A 23273-nucleotide genomic window follows, 5' to 3' on the forward strand; every position below is an offset into this window, starting at 1 on the left:
CCCACCCCTGTACAGCATCTTCCTCAGAAGCAGGACATTGAGTGCCGTGGCGCCCCTGACCTTCACGTGTGGCGGGGTTGGGGCTTTAGTTCCGTTTTGTTAGGGTTGACGGTCATCTTCTGTAGAGTTTGGAGCATGGATTGTATGGGGTGGATTGGACAGGGATGGACCTGCCTTGGACAGGGGGTTGGACCAAATGCCTCTGGGGGTCCCTTCCAGCCTTGCTCCTCTGGGGAAGTATGATTCAGTAATGCATTCAGAGGAGGTTCTTGTTAGCTTCTAACTCTGAATCTCTCTTTTCCCCCTCCAGCCAGGTCTGAAGCTCTCCAGATTTTTGTCTCTAACTTTTTGCAGTGGCATCGGGTACCCTGGAAAATCACCACCCCTTCTGCTACTCAGTGCAGACTTGCTGGCACCTCTCCAGGATGTGGGCCCAGAAGTACTCCAGTAAGTTTTAAGGGCTTGGGATTTTATTATTTTTGGAAGTTTAATTTAATTATAAAAAACAAAAACAGAATGGCAAGAAGAACTTGGTGTGGTTGATAGTTGCCAAAGCTCTGCAGCATCAGAGTCATATCATCTCCTGTTTGTGTTGACTCTGTACACCTCACCCTCTGGATTCTTCCCTTGTAAACGTTAGCATGCAATAGAGATGGCTTAAAATAGTAAATAAAACTGAACTGTAGCAATTTATACTGACTTTTGCAGAACCGGAGGGTTTTTATGGTGTGTGTGTGTGTATATGTGTATATATGTGTGTGCGTGCGTGTGTGCGTGTGAGTATGTGTGTGTGTATATATATAGAGAGAGAGAGAGAGAGAGAAATGAAAATGAATGAATGAATGAATGACTTGGTCAAAAATACCAATCTTTTAGCAGAATCATAGTTGTTTTTCTTCAAGTATTGTAACAAACCAGTTTCTGCAGCGTGATGTAAAATCTGTTAAGCACACTGAAACCTCCTTTCCTTGAGGTCCAGTTACTACTTCTTATTATCTTTAATAGTTTTTTTTTTTCTGCTAGAGGGGCAGGATGCCTGGTGAATTCTGCTGTTGAGGATTAGCAAGGACTTGGGAGCTGCCTGCATGGAATGTAGCTTTCTTTGGAGGGAAAATATCATTTTGAGTTAACTGGCAAATGGCTTTAAAAGTTGTTCCCTCTGTGGTAAAGGCATTTGCTGAGATTATTTCAATAAGACAAAGTCTCATTCCCCTGCTTTTGGAAATGGCAGGCATTCAGTACAGCTAAGTACAATGAACAGAGCTTGTAAAATACAAAATCTGATCACCTCCAGATTTTTTTACCTGATTTTTTTTTTTTCTTTGAAACTACCTAGGAATTAATACCCAAATTTACTGAATATTAAGGTTGTGAGATTGAGGACCTTGTGGTTAGGAAATTTCAAGAGATAAGGTTTTTGCAGTCATGTTAACTTGAATGGTGTTCACCATGCATTCAACTCTATAAATACAGGTATGCAGGTAAAACGCAGGTTCAGGTCTATAAATACAGGTAAAATGTCAGCCATCTAAACCCTAGCACATAGCAATCAAAAAACAAGAGGCATGATGCTCCCATCAGTAAAGAAATGCAAAATTTGTGTTATATAGTAAATAAGAGAGAGCTCAAGGATTTTCTATTCTGTGACGGTGTGTTGTACATTGACCCAGAAAAGAGTAAAAGGAGGCTGCTGAGTGAATTAGTTCCACAGTTGATACCAAAATATTGGGAGAGAAGACTGGGTGAATAAGTCTAATTTATTATATACCAGCAGTATGGAACAATTCAGCACTTTTTTATGTGATGTGCTGGGGGAACTAACAAAAAATAAAAATGAAAAATTACTGATTGCCAGTGGTTTCTTTCACTGGACAGGTGCATGGGTGCATACAGCACCACATCATCATTTGGCTCAACATGTTGGGAAGTGATTTATTCAACTACAGAGTGTAGAGTCTTCAAGAATCCAGACAGTGCAGGAATCTTCTATATGGGAATAGCAAGGCTGGGAGCTGAAAGAAGTAAGCAAGTCACTCTTTATTTTGATCTAGCCTTTAAAAGGAGAGATTGCAGCCTAATTGGCTCCTAAACTCTTGAAATGTCTCTGGGAAGGCAAGAATGGTCAGTTCAGAATCTCTGGCTCTAATATAGGAGTACTTGGAGCCTGATATTTCAGCTGAGAGCGAGTGCCTGGAAAGGGTGGTAGAGGAAAAGGAGTTGGAGAGAGACTTGGAGTTCTGGCATGTGGAAAGGAGATCAGAAGGGGGCTATGGAGTTGAGAGGGATAAGTGGAGGGGAGAAAGGTGTGAGGGACTCAGGCATGCAAGAATGGGTGGCAGTTAAGACATGGGGTAAAGACAGCAACCTGTAAGCTCCATGTTTCCCATTTCTTTTTGAAGCAGCTGCCCTCTCTTCTCTGACCAACCTGGCTTCAACAAGGAGAGCAATATGATTTACCTTTAGTGGCTATGTACCAGACAAAGGACAAAAAGGAGGAATGGGGCTTGTTTCAGAGAGGGCAGAGACATACAAATGTAAGCCAGTGCCAGCAGGGAGTCTGCCTGACACAGGATCTGAGGCAGTATATCTCAACCTTTTTAGACTCAAGGCACTTCTCATTAGACTCAAGGCCCCCCTCTATAGCTTTTTTGAATCCAGTATTACCCCATTTCAAAAACTAATTCATCTATTATCTGCTTGTCTCCTTGCAGAGGGGCCAGGTAGTGGGGGGCAGAGAAATGGCTAGGCAGGGAGAGCCTGAACCTGCCCCTGCCTGCTTTTCTCCTTGCACTTCCTGTCACCCTTCAGAGGATCTCTCTTTAAAGGATCTTATGTCATTCCATGCTGCCCCTGCACCCTGGTTGGGAATTACTGGTTCAAGGCCTTTCTGCTGTCCCTGCCATGCTTTAGTTAGATTACAGTAAAGCTATAGAATATAGGCGATACTCAAAAGTATTGTTTGAGCCTGTATTCCATCTGTACGTTCGTGGCCAATTGGTACTTATGGGCTCCTCCTGTCTTGCAGTTGGATGAGTAAAATTCCCTTCCCCATACACTAGGCCCACATGGTAGGGGCTCTGCATCTCCCATCTCCTGGCCCTTCTGCTGGTATATGTACTTTTTCTAGGTTCAACCTCTCCATGGCCTTTGCCAGGCTACCTGGGGCATGACATGGCAAGGACCAGAGTGCAGCTGGTTTATGCTTAGGAGAGGGACTGTGAATCAGAGAGGCAGGATAAGTGGTTCCAGGGTAGCAGGGTTCATTGTCAGAGCAGTGGGTGTCACAGAGGGAATAATGGAGGATCTGAAGTCTGGTGAGGGATTCATAGCAGCTGGAGGGGCCCGAGTAGTGATGTGGAGGGGTGGAAGATAGAGTTGAAAGGGGAGGGTCAGAGTGGTACAGTGGGAGATGCTGACTGGGGAGGCTCATTCCCCTCCCCCTCTTCAAAAAAAATACAACATCCCCACTGACAACTAGTGCTAAAACTGTATAAATGGGATTGTTAATGCCAAGAAGTCAGAGGTAGTGTAGGGAGAGAGCTGAATTAGGTTATCTAGGAAAGCAAAGTTTGGTTCAAAACACACAGAATTAAGGTGCCAAAATATATAGATCTCCTAGTTAAAGCTGCCCAGAAATACCACATGCTCTTTTACAATGGTGAAATGCTGAAGGAATAATGGTTTGTAGTCCTGTAAAACAGAAAAAAAACTAGTGTTCTCTGAATGACACTGCAGCATGACAGTGTCATATTGTGACTGAGCAGGTTTCTTAGTAAGGGCTTGGAAGGCAGTTTATTCTATTTTTTTGGAGTAGATAAGCCTTCTAGGGGAATTGCTGATCAGCTAAACTGCTGACATGGACATGTAGGGCTGTGTGAAACGGTTGTATTTCATTTTGGTTTTGTATTCGGCATTTCAGAGGGACAGTGATTCATGTCAGTGTTACAGATCACTATTTTGTTTCAGCTTAAACTGTTTCGAAACGTTCAGAATTTTGATGCTGTTTTGGCCATAGGCTATAATGGGGAATCACAAAACTGCCTATAACTTTGTCATTTTGTGCCTGATTCATATGAAACTTGCAGGGATGCTAGTCCCTTCTGAGGCCATCCATGAAGCTTGCCAAGGAGATAGGTGCAGGTTCCCAGAATCCCCTGCACCTCAAACTGCTCAAAGCAAAACTCATGATGTGTGTGACTGTGTGTGTTAAGATGAAGGGTGAAAATTGCAGTGATGGTAGCTCTTGCTCTCACTCTCACAATGCCACTGCAACGTGTAAGCCTCAGGCCTCCCAAAGATCTTACAGGTCTGGGCTTTCCCCAGCCAGGACTGTGCAGTGACTGGAGGGTATTGGGTGCTTCCTACCCACCTTTCACCAGGGAGGTTCACAGTCCTGGCATTTCCTGGGGCTACCGTTCCATCAGCAGTCCCACCCAGGCCTCTCTACCCTGGCAAGGTGCAGTTTTAGGTCATGCCCAGGATGATGTGTGGCCTTTTCCTCCCCATATAGCCCCAGCCCTTATACCTCCAAGTTCTTCCTGGCATGGGAGCTCAGCAGGGAGATGTTCTTCCCTTGCTGGCTGGTGAGAAACTAAACTGCCACCTCCAGCTCTGAGAGCAGGGCATTAAATGCCTGCCCTCATTTGCACCTGTCCTGCCACGTATATAGCCCCTTGTGTGGGCATGAGTCTTGCCAGGTTTCAGGCAGAGTGGTGCAGGGTTTCTGTAAAACTGCACCTCAAACTGCTGAAAGCAAAACTCGTGTCACTTGTGTGTGTTAAGTGGTGTAGGTTGTAGCCGTGTTGGTCTAAGGACATAGCCCAGACAAGTTTCTTAGCGTCAATTTGATATCTTTTATTAGACCAACTGAAAAGTTGGAGAAATTCTTCTTTGCAAGCTTTTGGGTTTAAAAACCCTTCATAAAGCTGAGGAAGCATCTGCAGTTGCTGTGTGTGCTGTTCCTGGATGGAAGGAATAGTAAAGAAGCCAGAGGCTGGCATCCAAGGCAGGCAAAAAAGCCAGTTAGTGAAAATGTAAATTGAGGCATCAGGGGGTGAGAGATGGGCTGGGGGGAGGAAGTAGAAGGGGGTTGTAGCAGGTAAAAGTGGAAAGGTGCCTGCTTTCTGGGGAGTCAGATGTCAGGCAGGTTGTAGTATGTCTATATACAATATCCAATGTCTGTATTGAGTCCTTGAGTTTCTGTATGTAGGAGATTGATGAAGTGAAGTTCACAGGCCTGTCTGTAAAAAAGTGGTTTGTAAATTCCCTTTGAGGATCAGACAGAGAGACTGGAGACAGAGTGGTTTTCTTGTGAGAAATGTGCCCCCACAGGTAGTAGGGCTGTGCAAAATATCTCTGGCTGTTTCATTTTGATGCTGTTTTGATTTATTTTGAGCTTGAAACAGCAAAGTGAAGGGCTTCAAAACAGCCCTGAAACAAAATGAGGGTAGTTGAAACGTTTTGAAAGTAGGGATAGACACAGCTGCAAAATGGCACAGAGCAGTTCACATACAGCCCTTTATGGTGATTCTCTGTCCCTCCCCCAGAGCACTGGGACTGGAAGGGATCTCAGGGACAGATCATTTTCACTGGCCAGCTACAGATGTCAATATCAGAGCAGTCCTTCTCCCTCCCCCTCTTCTTAGTTTCTCCTTCCCTGCAAGCCCACCTCTGAAACATCCAAAACGTTTCTGAAACATTTCAGATGGATCTGTTTCGTCGTGGAGACTTGCGTTTTGTTTCATTTTGGATTTAGTGTTTTGACCACTGAAACGTCCAAAACGGAAATGAAAAGAAACGACTGCCGAAATTTTGCACATCCTTAATGGACGGTAGACTGGCTACCTGTATGTCAGTAAGGGACTTCCTCTTCTGTACACCGAAGCCTATGGATGCCTTTTCTGCCTCCATCTTAAAAGTCCATTTAACTTTGTGACAGTGCCTACCATCTACCAATGATCAGTGTATTTCAGGGCAAGGGAAGATTTAGGAAGAAAGGGTTTCAAACAGAGTTTCGAATAAAGTGGGCCCAGCCACATGCCAGTGTTGTGGCTTGAAAAGGTGTTCTGCTGCTGTCTTCAGACAGAAAGCTGGTATGCCATGTACTCCTCATTTCTTCTCCCCAGTCCAAGGCAGTACACCTCATTTTCCAACTTAGTATTCTTTATATATATGCGCCCACAGTCAGTGGGATTTTGGTGCCTAAGGGCACCTGTACAAAACGTGGAGGCTGTTCCAATGTGCTGGAATTCCAGTGTGTTGGAGCAGACTTAGTCAAGTCCGCTGGAGCGTGGCAATTACTGTGCTCCAGCAGCCTCCTGCGTTCTCATATATCAGTGTCCCCATGCTTAAAAATGGTGACGGGAGCGCTTAAATTAAAGCTTATCAAACAAGTTTTAGTTCAAGTGCCCCTGCCGCCATTTTTAAGCACAGGGATGCTGATACAAGAGACGTGGCAGTGCTTTAATTAGAGTGCCTCTTGGAGCACATGTAAAAGTGCCCTAAGTGTTTGAAAGAGAGCTCTTGGTCATTATTAATGGGTACCATTTCTTCATGCTTTCTGAAGGAGAATGGCCAGTACCTCCTTAGTCCTGGTTTGAAAAATGGGTTTACTACCGGGGAGGGGAAAGCCATGATTACCACATGCAGTATGAAGCAGCAGCTCACTGGGTACAGCAGAGTGAGCTGTTACTTGGACCCAGGCATGTCAGAGAAGGGATTAATTTCAAGACACGTGATATTATCCTTTTTCCTTTGCAGATTCCCATAGCTTAGCTACAAAGTATACAAAGGAGGCATGTTATATAAACTGTTTCTTTTATTTTAATGGGATTCTCTTACTTTATTTTTTTGTATTTCTAAGGGAATTGGTGCTCTGTGGGTGGTTTGCTTGCATTTGCCTAAACCTTAAGTTGTAGGGTATTGACCAAGGTATCTCCTCTTATCAAAGTGCATTGCAAAGGCAGTGGTAGGCACCTGCTAGGGGAGATGTTGAAAGACCAATGAGCATATTTGAATTGGGGGTGATCTGAGTGATAACCCCTCTTCTTTGCATGAGTCTAAAGCAGCTTGCCTCTGTTGTGGTGGACAGTTATTTCAGGCGGAGGGCTGTTTACTGAGTTTTGGCAAGCTGTTGAGTGCCACATGAGTAGCCCCACCCCTTGAAAGGTGCCCTGCCCCCTGGTCGCCATCTTTTGACTGGAAGTCCTGCCCCCTGATCTTTACCACCAGAAGTCTGTCCCCTTGACCCCCCAGAAGTACTCCTTTCAACAAGGGGTTTGGCCATCTCAGAACCAGAAAAATACCAAATTGTAGTCTAAAAAGTGAACATCTACAACATTCATTAATGTTGTAGATTAAAAAAATGAAAACACATTTTTCGTCCTGGTTTATGTGTGTTCGCTTCTGGGCCTCTTGAAGACTCAGATCAAGTGTAGTGTACATAGAGGTGATTGTATATAATAGCTTAAAATGAAGTCACGCTCATGTATGTTGTGGGCGGCGGTGGGTATGGGGTGTGGGTGTGTGTGGTGGGGATAGGTGTGGTGGGTGTGGGGTGAAGGATCATGTGGGTGTGTGGCTCTGTGAGGTGCAGGTGGGTATGTGGCTTGTGGGGGGCTGTGGGAGGAGGGTGGCTGGTGGGTGTGGGGATCTGCATGTATGGCAGTGTGAGGGGGGTGTGGGTGCATGTGTAGGACTCACCCTACGAACACACACACCCACCCCCATCCCCGGGGTACTGGTGCGGTGCCGGAGCAGTGCAGAGGCAGGAAGGCAGGGAAATGGCTGGGGGTGGGGCAGGACTGGACTGCTCAGTCCTGCCAGCTCCCCTGGGTCTTACTGCCCCTGGCTACTGTCATCTTTGACAGGCAGCCAGGAGCAAATAAATACTAATTTACTAAGTTTTTTAAGGGCCCCACAGGCCAGATAGAATGGCTTGGCGGGCTGGATTTGGCCCGTAGGCCGTATTTTGCCCACCCTGCTCTATGTGGAATCAAATCCCCAGGGTAGTAGGAATGGAAGGAAAAAATTCACTTTTTCCCCCTCACTGTCTGATGTACATTTCTGTATGCCTATTGAAATCCATCCTCGCCTCTCTTTATTCCAGTGCCCCAATGAATATTGTGGTATTTCACTTGGAAAAGGTAGAGCCATCCCAATAGGCATAGAATTTGAGAAGGACAGGCGCTCTTGAGCAACTTTGTCAAGCAATCAGAATAACCACCATTTCATAAGTTTCAGGACATATTTATATCTGATGTATAGTTGTCCCCCCCATCCTCTCCTCCATTCCTCCTGCTTTGTTTCTAATATTGCCTTAAAGCTTTAAAAATACATTTTACATATATACTTATTCGTGACCATCTATAACAGCCAGGCCCCAGTACTTTCTCATCCTCTTCTTTTGATGAATCACAGAAGCTATGGGTTTTCTTAGTCACTGGTAGTAGGCGGTGCTGGTTTAGAGTATACTGCATGCAGCTTAGAAGCAGAATTCTACAGAAGCTGTTAGAAACTGTCTGGCAAGTTGAATTCAAAGATTTTATGAGAGACTGGTATAGCTTTTTCTTTGTTCTTTTTTGTATGCCAGTGTGTCAGCAGCACATGCTTAGTGTTGAACATAACAGGGTTTTAAGATGCTTGTGCAATCAAAGATGATCAACTAAACATTTATTAAGCTAATTGAGGGGAAAATTTAGACTGGGAAGACCCTAATTCTGAAAACAGTGATTTGCATACACTTGAGCCCACAATGAGCAGAGAGCAGTTTAAGTTTGGATTAGGTTGAATCTTTATTCAAATGGTCAGAGAGCAGGATTTTTTTTTTCTTTGGTTGGGATTTTTCTGTAGTTTACTTGTTTTTGTAATGAAAGTGAGGCCCTATCTGTAGTTGGTTCCATAGTGCCCAGCTAAAATCCTTTAGGCTCAGAGCAGAAGAAATAAGGTAGCCTGCCAGGGCTTTGTTTTGCTAATTACTTCTGATACTTACTCATTCAGCTGTATTGTGTACTGTACTTCGGGATGAATTCATGTCACATTCTTCCCCTGCCAAATACAAGTTTTATAATGATTATTAAAGATCAGGACCTTTTTGATCAGGTCAGAAAAGGAGTGTTGGTTCTGTGAAAAACATTTTTAAATCCCTGTGCTCAGGGGGATCTACTAAACACCTTTGGCAACAAAAATTTATAAGATGGATGGACTGATCAACAAGACTGATTTTTATGATACACTAATCTACCTGATTACTGAAACTTTTCCTACACACTACAGGTGATAATGACCCTCTTTCCTTTTGAAAGGTGTTGACATCCCAATAATCAAGCTTCTTTATTATCTGCTATCTTTTACCCCCCTCCCTTGGGAAGTTCTCACCTGTCCAATCTGACAGTTCTGTGCAGTGTTCTTACCAATCACTGTGCTTGCTTTTCTCCTCAGGCCTGATGAACAATGCCTTGTGTTCAAAAGCTTTATCCCAACTACGCAGTTGATCTAATAAAAGATATTAACCCCCCAAATCCTTGCCTTCTGTGTAATTCTTACAACATCATTCTAGCGCTACTATTCTTTGAGCTGAGACAGACAGGATCAGAAGAGAAGCAGACTGTACTCCCTGCCCAAGTGCTGGGGTACCAGATTTAAGTAAGGTTTACCTAAATCTGGAGGAGACTGCTAATTATCAGTAAGACATGGCTTCTAGGCCTTTTTTGTTGTTCTAATTCTGCCTTTCTTTTTACTTCTGTGTTTCTGTGGATAAACAAATGTGGCTGGAGTATTTTCCTAATGATGTGCAGGCTCCCACAAGTAGAGGATAAACCCAGTTGGACTAGATGAAGAAACATCACTGGTGAACAGGGATGCTGTAATCTGGGGACCTAATCCAAGAGTGGGGTGAATTGTGGTGTTCCACTTGGAGGGAAGGACAGACATTGGCTCTTCACTTGAAAGGGTTGTCCACAAAGAAAGGTCACAGGTACAACTTATCCTGAACTGTGATCAGTATTTCCTAATTCGGGAGAATTGATTTCTAAATTTAAATAGCATTCTTTTAGAATGCGTTGTATGCAGAAAAACAAATACAGCCCTCCCCCTGAAATTGCAAGTTGAAATGAAAGATGTTTTTCATGTGTTTAGTTTCAAAGGTGTAAATCTCTGATTTGAGCAAGAGTCTGAAAGGGAACTTTTGGAGGAAAAGGGAGAAGTGACTGAGCAAAGGTGCAGGAGCATCAGAGAGAAAGAATAACTACTGGTGAGACCTGAGGAGGAAAGAAGAGTGACCAGGAAAACCAGCAAGGTGAGTAACATATCATCCTGCTTGTTTTGGAGATTTAAAACTTTTAAGAGTTGTGTTCTTCCCACTCTCATGGAAGGATTTCCATCAGTGGATCAACGTTAGACAAATGACTTGCTGTTGCCCACACTGGGAACTAATTATCAGTAAAACACTGTACTTGTAGGCCTTTTCATTGTTCTAATTCTGCCTCTCTAATTACTTCTGTGTTTCTGTGGATAAACAAAGAAGGTGGCTGGAGTATTTTCACAGTGATTGCAGGCTCCCGGTAGTAGAGGATAAGCTCAGTTGGACAAGCTGAAGAAGCAACACTAGTGAACAGGGATTCTGTAATCTGGGGACCCAGTCCAAGGGTGGAGAGTAGAATAACTGTGACTAACAGTTAATATAGGTTTCTTCATGCTTCCTGTAATTGTGCTAAAAACTTTTTTTTTTTACCTTGTGTTGTTTTTTGTTTTGTAAGCAATGCAGGTCATTTAGCCGTGAGCTAGTACTGAAAAAGTTGCAGAATGCCATCATAGACATTGGGTTAAGATTCTAGTATCTGTACAGGGCCCTGAGCGGGGTTGTTGTTCAAGGGCTGCATTTGCAAATGGAGGTACAGTTAATTGGTTCACATGTGCAAGCAGGGATTTTCAGGGACAGCAGGTCTAATGCATCGAAGAACTACTAGCTTTCTTTTTTTCTTCTTGGACTAAAATGCCTGAGTTTGGATATGCTATCTTAACATGGGCAGGTGCTAACTTTTAATTCTGTGACAAAATCATACATATCTGTTGCAATATTATGGTCCAATCTGAAAAGCTTTTAAAAAAATCAACCTAATGAATAGAATTGACCAGACAAACTTTTCTTTTTCTGGTGGTGTTTCCATGGCTTTCTGCACAAAGACAATTTCAAAGCTGCCTCTTTGGAAGTTGAGAGAGAATATGTTTATCAGTAAAACCATATGAAAACTGAGGCTGTCATCTTCATGGCAATTAGCACAGTATCTAGATATTAAGAGAGACTCAAACTCTGATGGTACTACTGTTCTGAGTACAACAGAAGCCCTAGAGGAAAAATTCCCTGGAGATGCACGAAGTCAAACCTGCAAAAGTGTCAAAGTGCTTACCTGTAGAGAAAAGACCCAGAGGAGAGTATATATGAACCCGGATAGTAAGTGTGTCTACATTGCATGCTTGGTCTGTTTTGGATACAACACTCCTGATCATGCCTCACTGACCTCCATCTTGCACCTGACCAAGCCAGAAATGCAGTGGTGAAGTTCCCAGGAGGTGTCATCCCTCCATCCATGGTCATTCTCCAGACCTCTGTCTCTGGTATTCTTGAGCATAGCTACAAAGAAGGTGCAGTAAATGTATTCAGATGAACAGGCGAAGTGATTTATGGAAGTTTGATAGATTTTTCTTACGTAGATTGATCTGAATCAAGCAGGGTGGTTTCTGTGGTGCATCAGCAGTGGGGGGGTCTGCCTGCATCCCTGCTGAGGCCCAGCAGCTGGGAACCTGACCTGTGCTGCAGCTGCTTCTCTCAGCCCCCTTCTCTTCAGCTGGGGCATGAGTGCAACTTTCAGCAAGTGGGGAGCTGTGCTGGGGCCAGGCAGCTGGAAGATACTGTCATGCTTCTGCACTGCAGCTGGGAGGCAGGAGGGGAGGGGAAGGAGATGTAGTGGCAGGAATCAAAAACTCTGAAGGAAGGAAATACTGTTTCGAAGTGCTGCAAAATTAAGTGCTTTCTGTTACATACATGTGCTCTATAGAACATGTGGAATAGTGGTTTCCCAGAATCCCACAGTGCTCTGCTCTTGGCATTTTGTCAGTGAGTGCTCTCCTGAAGTGCCCCCGCCACCTCCTCTTGTTGAAACTGGGAGACCCTAGAACTCCCCCCTCACCCTCCAGACCTGCCACCAAAATTGGGAGACTGGAGGCCCTGCCCTGTACCTGTAAGCAGGTTGCAGAGCTGCACTGACAGCCCACTCTACTTCCATCCCCGGCCCCCCCAGCACAGAGTGAAACCTTAGATTGCTGCAATCCCCCATTGCATCGCTTGCCCACAGAGCATTCTACTGCATACTGCTGCAGCAGTTTTGAAGTGCTTCAGCCAGGGATCTTGATAGGGGACTGTACCTCTGGCTGTGGCTGAAACACTCCACTTTTGAAGTTTCAGAAATTGCACCTGTGCTTAACCTTGGTGGATGTTTGTGTCTAGACCTGGCGTAGGCAATCCCTGATATGTGTGCCAAAGTGTAGCATACAGAGGCATTTTTTTTTGGCACACGTGCCTCATGGCAGATAGTGGGGAAGTGGCTGGGGCTGCACTACCACTGGAAGGTTTGGGCTGCTTGCAGCTCCTCTGCCACCCACCCTGGCACACCACCATCTTACAAGTCAAGTTTGTGGGTGTTTTTGGCACTCTGCCCAAAAATATTGCTGACCCCTGGTATAGGCCATCTTATTTCTAAATAGAACTTAGGTTAGTATGTGATCAAAATGGCTGCATTCATGTTTTTCTCCAGAATAAAAGTATTATAATTTTAAATAGGACTAACATTCCTCCAGTCATGAAGAGGGTTTGGCCACATGGCTCTTGAAATCCCTTTCAGCTATATGATTTTAAATTGATTACTCCTGAGTTTTTGGACATTTAGAAATATGTTCTTATCATGCCACATGCAGACTTTTGAGACAGCTTTTCACAGTGTTAGAGCAGAATGAGCCCCATAGTTAACAGCATAGTTAAACTGGATGAGAGAGTATATTCTTGTTTAGACAGGAAGAGAATATTTTTGTAGCTGATTTTTTTTTTTTTTTTTTTTTTTTTTCTCTTCCCCTCCATTACTTTTAGATGTCATCTTTACCTAGGAGAGCAACTTCTACAGCAAAACCAGTGATCTTGGAAGAGGATGAATTACCTTCCTTTCTTAAATCGTAAGCATACTTTTCTGTTCTAATCCTTTTTGATTTGCATTATATTTATTGCAGCCTTTTTTGGTTTAAATAATGAGTATTTGCTATAATTTACTTTGAGTTTGAAGTGGTGCTTTTGTGGTTTCAGTCAGAGGAGGGAAAAGGGTTAGCATGAAAAATTTTGAGACATTAATTTACAAATTAAACAACACTTAGCTCACAGAACAACAGTAACAAATGGTGAAAATGGGTGGAAGTAAAGACCAAACTACTAAACTAGCAAATATGTCAATGATGCTTATGTACTATATGGAATAAATATGGTGAGTACTAGAACAGGAGGCTTTAATAGGCACACACAATTATCATCTAAATGTGATAACTAAAACTTTGTGGGACAGTTCACATAACTGAAATATTGTGATGGATTAATGGATGGTTATAACCTAACCATATCCTTCTGTGACAAAGTGATGGACTTTGTGGAGTTGGGAAGAATAGTGCAGGCAGTATACCTTGAGTTCAGCAAGGCATTTTTATAGATGACTGACGGAAATACTCTAAGAAAACTGAGCATTGATTTAATGACAGTCTTTTTTACAAGGGAGATTATAAAGAGGAGGGCAATCAGTTTTCCGTCTCCATGGGGACACTGAATGGGCTTATATTGCAAGGAGGAAGATATAGGTTGGATATTAGGAAGAACTTTCTGACAAGTATGGCTAAACACTGGAACAGTTTACATAGAGAGATTGTGCAATTTCTGGTGTTGGAAATTTTTAAGTATGTTAGCTGAATGTTTGTGTGGTATAGTTTACAACAGCGACAGCCCTGGATTGAACAGGCAGTTGGAGGAGGTGGCCTCTTGTGGTTCCTTCTATACTTGTTTTTTTTACAAGTTTGTCAAAGTCCTCAAATCAAAATTAACTTTGTATACTTCCCAGTGCATAGTTTCAGGAAGGCTAGAAGTCTCCCTGTGGGTAGCTCTAGACCCTGTTCTGTATTCCAGACTCTGGTTGTAGATACACTTATGTTTAGAGCAGTTTCAAAAGGGGAGGTTTTCAGGACAGCAGCTGTTAAATTCGAATAGGTATTTGTGGACAAGCCAGGAAAAATACAAATGTAGCAGAACTGCTTTAGCTTTAGTACTTCAGTCATATTTTTGCTGCCAACTTCCCTTTTGATCAGAAAATAGTCACCATTTCTCAAACAATCTTTCTTTTTCCCTGGCAAATGATGATTGTTTGTGTTTCAGTAACTCTGAATCAGAGGAGGAGGAGGAAGACGAAGAGGAGGAATGGGAACCAAAAAGCAAAACTGCAAGGAAGCCTAGGCTGCCAAAGACAAATGAATCAAAACCTAAAAAAGTTGCTGCTCCACGGTCAACTGCAGTTAGGAAAAGGACCAGGAAGACAGCAGTAAAGGGGGAACCAGTAGGTATCTCTAACTAGGATATGTGCTTGAATGTGATCAGCACTTTTGAATTTATAGCCATTAAGACTAAAGTTGTTTTTTTTTAATGAACCTTTTTGTTTATCTCTGTGCTAAAGTTCCGTGCCATATCACAAAAATGCTCAGATTTGGGAGAGAATGTGGGAATGGGTTTTGTTATAGCCGCCAGCACTCCAAGCATTCTTGAACACCTAAACCTTGCATGACCTAGAAAAAATCCCATCCTATGTGGAACACCATGCATTTCTGTGATTGTCAACCTTTGAGAAATCTATTCCTGGATTGGCAAGAAGGGCTTTATTGGAAAAAAATTCAGATACCAGGAGGCTGTGGCTTGTATACACAACTTAATGGCAGGGATGGAACTGGAGCTCAGCATGCTTGGGCTGATTCCACGTTCAGTCAGACAGAACACTGCCTTTCCCAGGTAGTCTTGTGTTATGTTAAAACAAACAAAACAAATGTGCACATATTGGGTGCATGTACATGTGAAATTAACATAATACAATAAACTCCGGAGCAGTTTGAGCCAGACTCAACTTCTCCTGGGCTCAGTAATTTGAGCCAGGGCAGAGTAGCTCTGGGCTGCCAGGAGGCATGGGAGATCAACCCTGAGCTCTGGGTGGCAGTGTTGGGCAGCAGAGGTCAACCAAGCTAGGCAGGAGCCAGGCGTCAGGCCCTTGCCTAGCTGGGTTGACTGGGTGCAGTTTGCATTGTGCGGTCACTGTCTACACATGTGTTTAATCACACTTAATGACTTTGCCATAAGTACTGTCCTCAACAGTACTATCTTACGGAGGAGTTAATTAATTTACTGTGTCCTAATACTGGCCTACGTATAGACTCTTACCCTTAACTAAAGCTAATTAGTCTGCTCTGCAATAAAGCACATGTGTAGATGCATGCATTAAGTATGCAATGAAACCTGTATTTTAAGGATGGTCTCTTGTAGCCAGCAACCTATTTTAAGGAGCCAGTTTTAAAATATTTCCAGGAACCTTTTATTTAACATTTTAGAGCCCATTTCTACTAGGCAAAAGACAGCTTCCCCTATAATTAAAGTCCTGATTTAACAGTGTACTGAGCACCAATTATGTCTCTAAGCACCTCAAAAAGCAGTGCCAAAACTTGAGAAGATAATGTCTATTATCAAGTCCTATATTATAGAGCCTTTATACTGTAGTGGGAATGTTGCTAGAGGATTAGTCCATGGTATTCAGTGCTTAATGTATTTTGATGATTTATATTCCAGGATTTATCTTTGCCTATCGGTGCTGGTGAAGACAGTAAAGGAGGATTGCAGCTTTTACAGCCTAAAGAAGACAGACCCACCAAACAGAAAACCGCAACTAAAAATCGAAAAGCGCCTATGGGAGCAAAAATTAATTCAGTTCAGAAAACAAGCATAAGCAACTTAGAGAGTGATGAAACACCCTCAACAAGTGCTCGTCTGGGAACTGAAGTGAAGAAGGAGAAATCTGAAGAAGACTTCACATTTGATGAACCACCTTTAAAAAGGATAAAATCAGCAACATGTCCTCAAGGAAATCCAGTAAAACATCCTGGAAGCACCAAAGTGAAAGAGGAATTAGAAATGAATTGGGACATAGTGCAGGTATCCAATCTCTTATTTTTCCTTAATGGTAGCTGAGCAAAGTCATACAGTAGCTTACAAAACATAACTAAGTTGTCCTGCTGCATTTCTACTTATTTTAGTTGGAGCTCTAGAGTAACATAGGCAGACAAGTTTCTTTGGGTAAATGTGGTATCTTTTATTAGACCAACTAAATAGTTGGAAAAATTGTACTTTGCAAGCTTTTGGGCACAAACACGCCTTCTTCAAGCCTAGGGAGACTCTCCAGGAGTCGTCATGAGTGCCAGGATTTAAACTTTAAGTAGGAGAAACAAATTGATTTTAGAATGTGACGTCATAGTGTATGTCTGTGCACAGTACCATCAGAGTAGAGGTTGTTTGCAGATTTTCTTGAAACAGTAAAGCTAATCAAGGAGAAGATGTCAACTTTCATCTTGGTAGATTCACTTTGAAGCCTCATTATAATCATCTAAATAAATATGTTGCTAGAAATCCCCTTGTTCTAGGAGGTTAGATGTGGTTTGGAGCAGTGGGGGAAATAAGGTAGCACATTACAGCTTAATTAACTGGAAATATCCAGTTTATTACTATATTTAAAAAGAACAGACTATGAAAGTATTGCTGGCCTTGACTTCGTTGAAAATCTGCTGGATTTCAAAGGGAAGGTATTCTTGCAAATATAAGTGGTAAACATATTGAAGCTCTCCTACATCCCTGTGTATTATTCACACTTTAAGTATATCCTATTTTGTTGACCAAAGCTAGCTGTTCAGTAAGGTACGATTTGTGTAGCCTAAGAAGTGTTACTTCTCATATAATTTGCATTATCACAGGCATGTACATAAGCTCTTTATTTTTATTCACTAAGCATAAACATTTCAATGGTACCTAAGTCACTTAGGACTTGTAAGCACAAAATTTGAGCCATTTTAATTACTTGAATAATTAAAGCAGAACAACCATAACATGAGTGCAGTTATACTAGTATAAAGGTTTCTTTATACCACTATAGCTTAATCTCCTTTCTATATGAGAGTAGGCTTTATTAGTATTGGGAACCTTTATATTAGATGTTGCACCATCATACTGGTTAAAAAAAATCAGCCCTCTCTCCCCCCCCCCCATAACTGTAAATGAAATGGTTATAATTGTACCAAAAAATGTATAAAACAGGACTTAAGGCACAATGGACATTTTACCTAAATTTAATTACTGAGACTAAGTTAAACTGAAGTCTCCATTAAAAACACCTTTGGTTCACAGTGGACAATTTTGTGTGCACGTCCTGTTTTTGTTATTTTTAAAATAAGAATTCCACAATGGTATTTAAAAAAAAAAAATCCCAAAAGTTTGTGGTGAGAGTAGGATGGATCTCATTCTACGTTAAAATTGCTTTAGCAGAATTAAAATGCCAATTTTATTTAGAACAGATAACTTTTCTTGCTTTCGTTCCATTTTAATTCTTGTAAAAAGACCTGGAGACTGAAGTCTTCAGTTTATACAGGGAGCACATTCAGTCACAGTAGGGGCAGTGCAAACTTTCTTATACTACCTCATTAATGGACCTTCACCACCACTGTCTCTAAAGCTGAGGATATTGCAGGGCAGCATTTCTCAGCTGTGTGTTTGTGACTTGGCTGGGATGATGTAGTTGGGAATGGCCCTGCTTTGAGCAGGGGGTTGGACTAGATGACCTCCTGAGGTCCCTTTCAACCCTAACTTTCTATGATTCTATGACCCAGAAGTGGGTCACAAGAATAGATGAAAGGGTCACGAACAAACTTTAAAAATCAATCAACAAACTTTAAAAATGGATTCTTCTTTAAAGAAGAAAAACATGGGACACCGTGGCTTTTCCCGTGCAGGCTGGCAGAGTTCCAGCCTGCAAGGGCCGGCTTGGGCCCCTCCCTGCCCCACACACCCACCCTGTGTCCCACACACTGGGGGGCTGTGGGCTAGGGGCTGTGGGTCAAGAGTGAAGGGCACGGGGTCGGGACTGGCCATTGATGTTTACAAATAGGTCCTGGTACAAAAAAGGTTGAGAACCACTGTTCCATTCAGGTGTTCCAGTCAGGGTACATTCAGGTGTTTACTTCTACTGAGACTGACAACAATGGTGCTAGTTACAGTGGTGGCTTTTGTGTACTAGGATGTGAACTCTGGCCAACAAAGCCACATCACAGAAACCACAGTGTGAGATGACCACTAAGTACTGATTTAGCTGAACAGAATTGTGGCCATGACATATTTAAGGAGATATCAGGTAAGGGTAGGTATGAGACTAAAGTATCACTAACCCGGTGATACACTAACCAGGGTGCATTGAGATTCTTCTAAAGTTATTGCACAATATTAACACTGCTAGGTGTGCAAACACCTATATGTGATTCACAAGATAAACCCAGGGATTTCAGTGAGGATACTATAGTGTAAAAAATAGAGTTTCCTGTGGGCTTTCTGAGTTCTTTGCAAAAGAAGAATTGCTTTATTTTTCATAGTCAAGAAGTGAGTGAAAGCTAAGAGCTGGATTTTCTGATGGGTGTCTTGAGTCTGACATGGGGTGCCTTGAGTCTAAAAAGGAGAGAACCAGTATAGTAAACCTGCTAGCTTAACAAACGGTTATATTTGCTTGTGGCAGGCCTTGGCAGAAAGGACAAACGTTGAACCGTGGGTATGTGCGAATATAATTCGCCTTTTTAATGATGAAAACACAATCCCTTTCATTGCACGGTACCGAAAAGAACTAATTAATAATCTGGAAGCTGATGCATTGCGAGAAGTACAGCAAACACTGGAAGAACTTCGGTAAGTAAAATAAAAGGAGCTTGGTTTACGTGCATCTGTCCAACAGACTGGGCCACAATTAGCAGTAACATTTTGAATCCAATTTGAAATATGATTGTGTTAACCTAAAACCCTTGTGTTTTAGTACTGTTGCAAAAAAGACGCATGGGACAATACAGAAGTTAAAGAAAGAAGGAAAGCTATCAGGAAGTCTGTTAACAGCCTTATTGAACTGCAGAACTTTGGAAGAATTAGATCATGTGGTTAGTGTGTTAATCTTTTTTTGAGTTGTATTAGTAATTCTTTACCTTATATAATTAAAGATCATGTCATGAGAAATGTTAACAAGCTTACTAAAATATCACCTCTGCCTCTAACAGTGTGCTTTATAACTCACTTTTTCAGTATGCACCATATAAAACTGGAAGCAAGGGCACCAAAGCCCAAAGGGCTAAACAGCTGGGATTAGAACCCGCTGCTATTTCTCTCATTGAAAACCCAGGAGAGCTCAACCTGTTTTCTTACGTCAAATCTAATGTTAAAGGTAAGCACTCAATTCCTGTGTACAGTAGTGGGATTTAGAGTATACCTTAAAGAAGGACAGCTTTTGTTTGTTAGCTGTCTCTGTGCAGTTGAATGTTAATGTGATGGTCCCACATTGCTTACTTGTTTCAACAATGGATGCTGTGGAAACATCTAAATGAGATATTTTGTCAATGTCTTGTCTTGCCTATCCTTTCACTTAGTAAGGGGTTTAATGGAAAAGACTGGGACTTAGGGATGAGTGGGAGGGAGGCCTTTCATTTTTGGATGAAAGGATGCCTACTGTTGAAGAGTAGGTAATTTCCAATATTAGAGCAGATACTTTTATATATTACAGAAATACTTCTCTCTTTTAAAGTGCAATTATGAGTGAATCTGTAGGGGGCAATGTCTGACAATAAATTAGGAAGGTTGTTGCAGACTTTTGCTGGGAGTTAAGTTAACAAAGCTTTCACCTTCCTTCCCCTCCCATTTCTACTTTTGTTTTGTATTTTTTTTGTTTTGCATTTTATCATACAAATGCTGACTTGTTTGGTGGGGCTTGTTCCTATTTTTTCCACAGTAGGAATAATATTCATAATACTAATGTGAACAAAATGAGTTAGCTCAAATGGTTCCAGGTTAGCATTGTGGATCAGTTGGCAAAATTCCTGGCTATGTATCTCTTATATTTTAGAATGCCTTAAAAGTTCATAAAGTAATGTATTTCAAATATTGCTCTGTGAACTCTCCCCAGATAGCTATTTATGACACCAGAGTGTTTAGAACCAAAAGGGGCAAGTTCATAATGACTGTTGAGATGAATTCTTTGGAATACCAATGCCTGTATTCTAGAAGGTCTGCTACTTATTGCAGTTGCTTGTATCATATCCATTTTAATATTTGGAATGAATTAACCTGTCTTCAGTACTGTGCTAGAAATGATATATATCTCATCTTACATTTTTGTAATGCTTTTCATCATAAAAGACCTTTGAAGCATATGAAACAGTACATACAGAAAGAAAGCTGGCAACATTTTCTGTCCTTGTTTTGGTAGCTAAGTTGACAGCCTGCTTGCAGTATAAAAAAGAGGAATTTTTCATACGAGTAAACTCCTAGTTTTGCAAAAAGCTGTAGTAGGAAATTATTATCCTTGGTTTTTAAGTTCTCAGTATTTTTAAGCTAACAGTAATATGCTATATGCCAAAAAACAAGATAAAAGAAAACAAAAGGATCAACCCGTATATTCAAAGGATGTGGGTCAGATTACATAGTCAAGCATTTGAAAGTTAGGAAATGCCAGAATTTAAGTTCATGGTATACTTCATTCTTTTTGCCCTTTTTTGCATGTTCAGTATAATATAATTATTATTTACATTATTGTATACTATTTTTAACATACCACCTTCCTCACCGTGCTCACTGGCTGATAGCTATTCATTAGCTGTCTAACCTCCATTCAGAGTATGGTCTTTTCCTTTACTTACTGTGTTCAATCCCAGTTCTGGATATGAAATTGCTTATTTCCTCATGCATTTGATCTGTCCCTATACTATCTGAGTATCTCATGGGCATAAATGATTGGTGCCCAGTTTGAAAAAACTAACTTTTTTCTTTAATAGCTCTTTGGACATTTGAAACACTGTAAAGAAATTAAACAGGGGACACTGAAACAAAAAAATAATGAAACAGGGATAATGCAATAGAGCAGTGGTTCCCAACCTTTTTTATACTGCAGAACATCATGGGAGTGGGATGGGGTGCACAGAGCTGGCTGCTTCCCTTCCGGGGCTGCCCCTCCACCCAGCTTTAACCCTGCACATGACTGCTGGCAGTGGAAGCCGTTCACCTAGGCAGACAGACGGGGGTCTGAGCAGGGGGCTTGTGCCACAACCTGGCAGCCAACCTTTCGCGGCCTGGTGGTTGGAACCTCTGTAACAGAGCACCTGTGGCAGAACTAGGATTAAAAATCAGTAAGTTTGACTGTCAGCCCTGGGTTTCTTCCTCCAGACTGCACTGTTTAATTAGAATTGTTAAGCACTCTCAGCTCTTGTTGCTTTCATGATTTGCAGGTGCTTAGCACTTCTTAAAATGAGGCTACAAGTTTGTCAGTTTGGTGTTCAGAAGTGAAGCATGTGCAATTAGTGCTGTTTGCCAAGATTTTGGTTCAATCAATTTGCCCAATATCGTATTAGAACTTTGCAGCCTCTTTACCAAATTGAGAGTACATGCCACCAGATGACAGTTCTTCATATGCATTCACTGAACAACTGTGACAGAAGTGGTCTTGTGGAAAAAAATACAACATCTGGCAAAGTTAGAGCCTATGTTGTAATACCTTATGGAGAAGGGTATAGAACAGTGGTTCTCAACCTTTTTAGCCTCAAGGTACCCCCCATAACTTTTTTGACTTTTGTCGCACCCCAACTGAGAATTGCTGGACTATAATCTAAATTCAGAAAAGATATGGAGGGCTTCCTTGCGGCTAAAAAGGTTGAAAACTGTACACCTAGTTAGTGCTAGGTAGATGTAGCGGAGATACAACTTAACCCTGCCATGCCTTGTTCTTTCCACTGCGTTTACCTCCTACCTGCCTCTGGTCTGTACTGGAGGGGACATCCTCTACCACTGAGGCTGTTCCTGTGGGGTCTTCCATGCCAGTGGCCATCTGCACGGCCCTTCCTGCCAGCACTGTATCATGGGAGGAGCAGAGGGGATGAGCCAAGCTGCAAAGCATGACCGGCCCCACATCCATGAACCCAGCCACTACATTTCTGGAAGTTGTTATGAATTATGCTCTTAAAGCCACGTGCAGTTTGCTGTAGGCTGGGGCAATGATTATGCAGAGCAAGTATCCAAAGTCAAATACAGAATCTTTATTCGCTGCAGCGAGGTGCCTCTGAGGAGGGACCCCTCCTACAACTTATAATACTATTTTATACCTTGTTAGTACGTCAGCATTAGTTCATGATTAGCTCGTGCTCGTAAGAATACCCAGTCACTTACTAACTAAACTGCTACTCTATCCAATCAGGTGGCACTGTGCACGTGAACACTGAAGTTTAACTCTCGTGACTGCATGTTTTATATATTCTTGCCAAGTAGTCTGCTTGAAAGAAAACAATTTTTGTACTGCTTTCAAGGTTTCTTTGTTGGTGAGGCTCCTCTGTTGACTGGATTCAGCTAGTTTCATATCTTATCAGTAACCCTTTACACAGCACTTCTCTTCTCACTTGTCTGGTATGTGCTGTGTCCGCTTCTATGTATTGAGGTTAAAGGTAAAAGAAATGGCCTTACTTCTATATTGCAAAATCCACACACAACAAAGTAGAAGGACAACCAGCACAAGGTTTGGTGTGGGGGAGGGTAGCAGCAGCAGCAGGCCTCATAGAAGCAGCCACAGACACCAGTGCGTAGCTAGGGTGGGTGCAAGGTGCTGGATGCAGGGAGGAAAGTGTGCATCTCCTCAAGCAGAAATCAGGGGACACAGTCCCTTCAAAGGGATCTCCTGGCACCATAATTGAGAATCACTGATATAGTATTATGATTGCATTGGCAGCTATAATTCTGGAGTATTTACACTTCAATAATATCATTTTAATCTTTCTTTCTATTATGTAACCCTGGATTTTATTTTTCAAAGATAAAACAAAAAAAGGCAAGGACACATTTTATATGTGTGATGGTAGCTAGCTGTTGCATTTTTCCGTGGACACGC

General features: G+C 42.1%; 1 protein-coding gene across 2 annotated transcripts in view; it reads left to right on the forward strand.

Moving 5' to 3' along the window:
* Nucleotides 1-23273, forward strand: part of SRBD1 (S1 RNA binding domain 1) — a 256830-nt gene that overhangs the window by 767 nt on the left and 232790 nt on the right. Inside the window, exons 2-9 of one of the 2 annotated variants that reach the window (XM_019516329.1) lie at nucleotides 311-447; nucleotides 10135-10294; nucleotides 13139-13221; nucleotides 14456-14633; nucleotides 15905-16267; nucleotides 18885-19051; nucleotides 19176-19293; nucleotides 19436-19574. In XM_019516329.1, the coding sequence (XP_019371874.1) occupies nucleotides 13139-13221; nucleotides 14456-14633; nucleotides 15905-16267; nucleotides 18885-19051; nucleotides 19176-19293; nucleotides 19436-19574 (1048 nt within the window). In that variant the 5' untranslated portion in view covers nucleotides 311-447; nucleotides 10135-10294. Of the gene's footprint in view, nucleotides 1-310; nucleotides 448-10134; nucleotides 10295-13138; nucleotides 13222-14455; nucleotides 14638-15904; nucleotides 16268-18884; nucleotides 19052-19175; nucleotides 19294-19435; nucleotides 19575-23273 lie in introns of those variants that run through there. The other variant, XM_019516331.1, reaches the window with a different exon arrangement.

The sequence above is a fragment of the Gavialis gangeticus genome, unplaced genomic scaffold (genome assembly GCF_001723915.1).
Source record: "Gavialis gangeticus isolate Ggan-Ray unplaced genomic scaffold, GavGan_comp1, whole genome shotgun sequence".
Lineage (NCBI taxonomy): Eukaryota > Metazoa > Chordata > Crocodylia > Gavialidae > Gavialis > Gavialis gangeticus.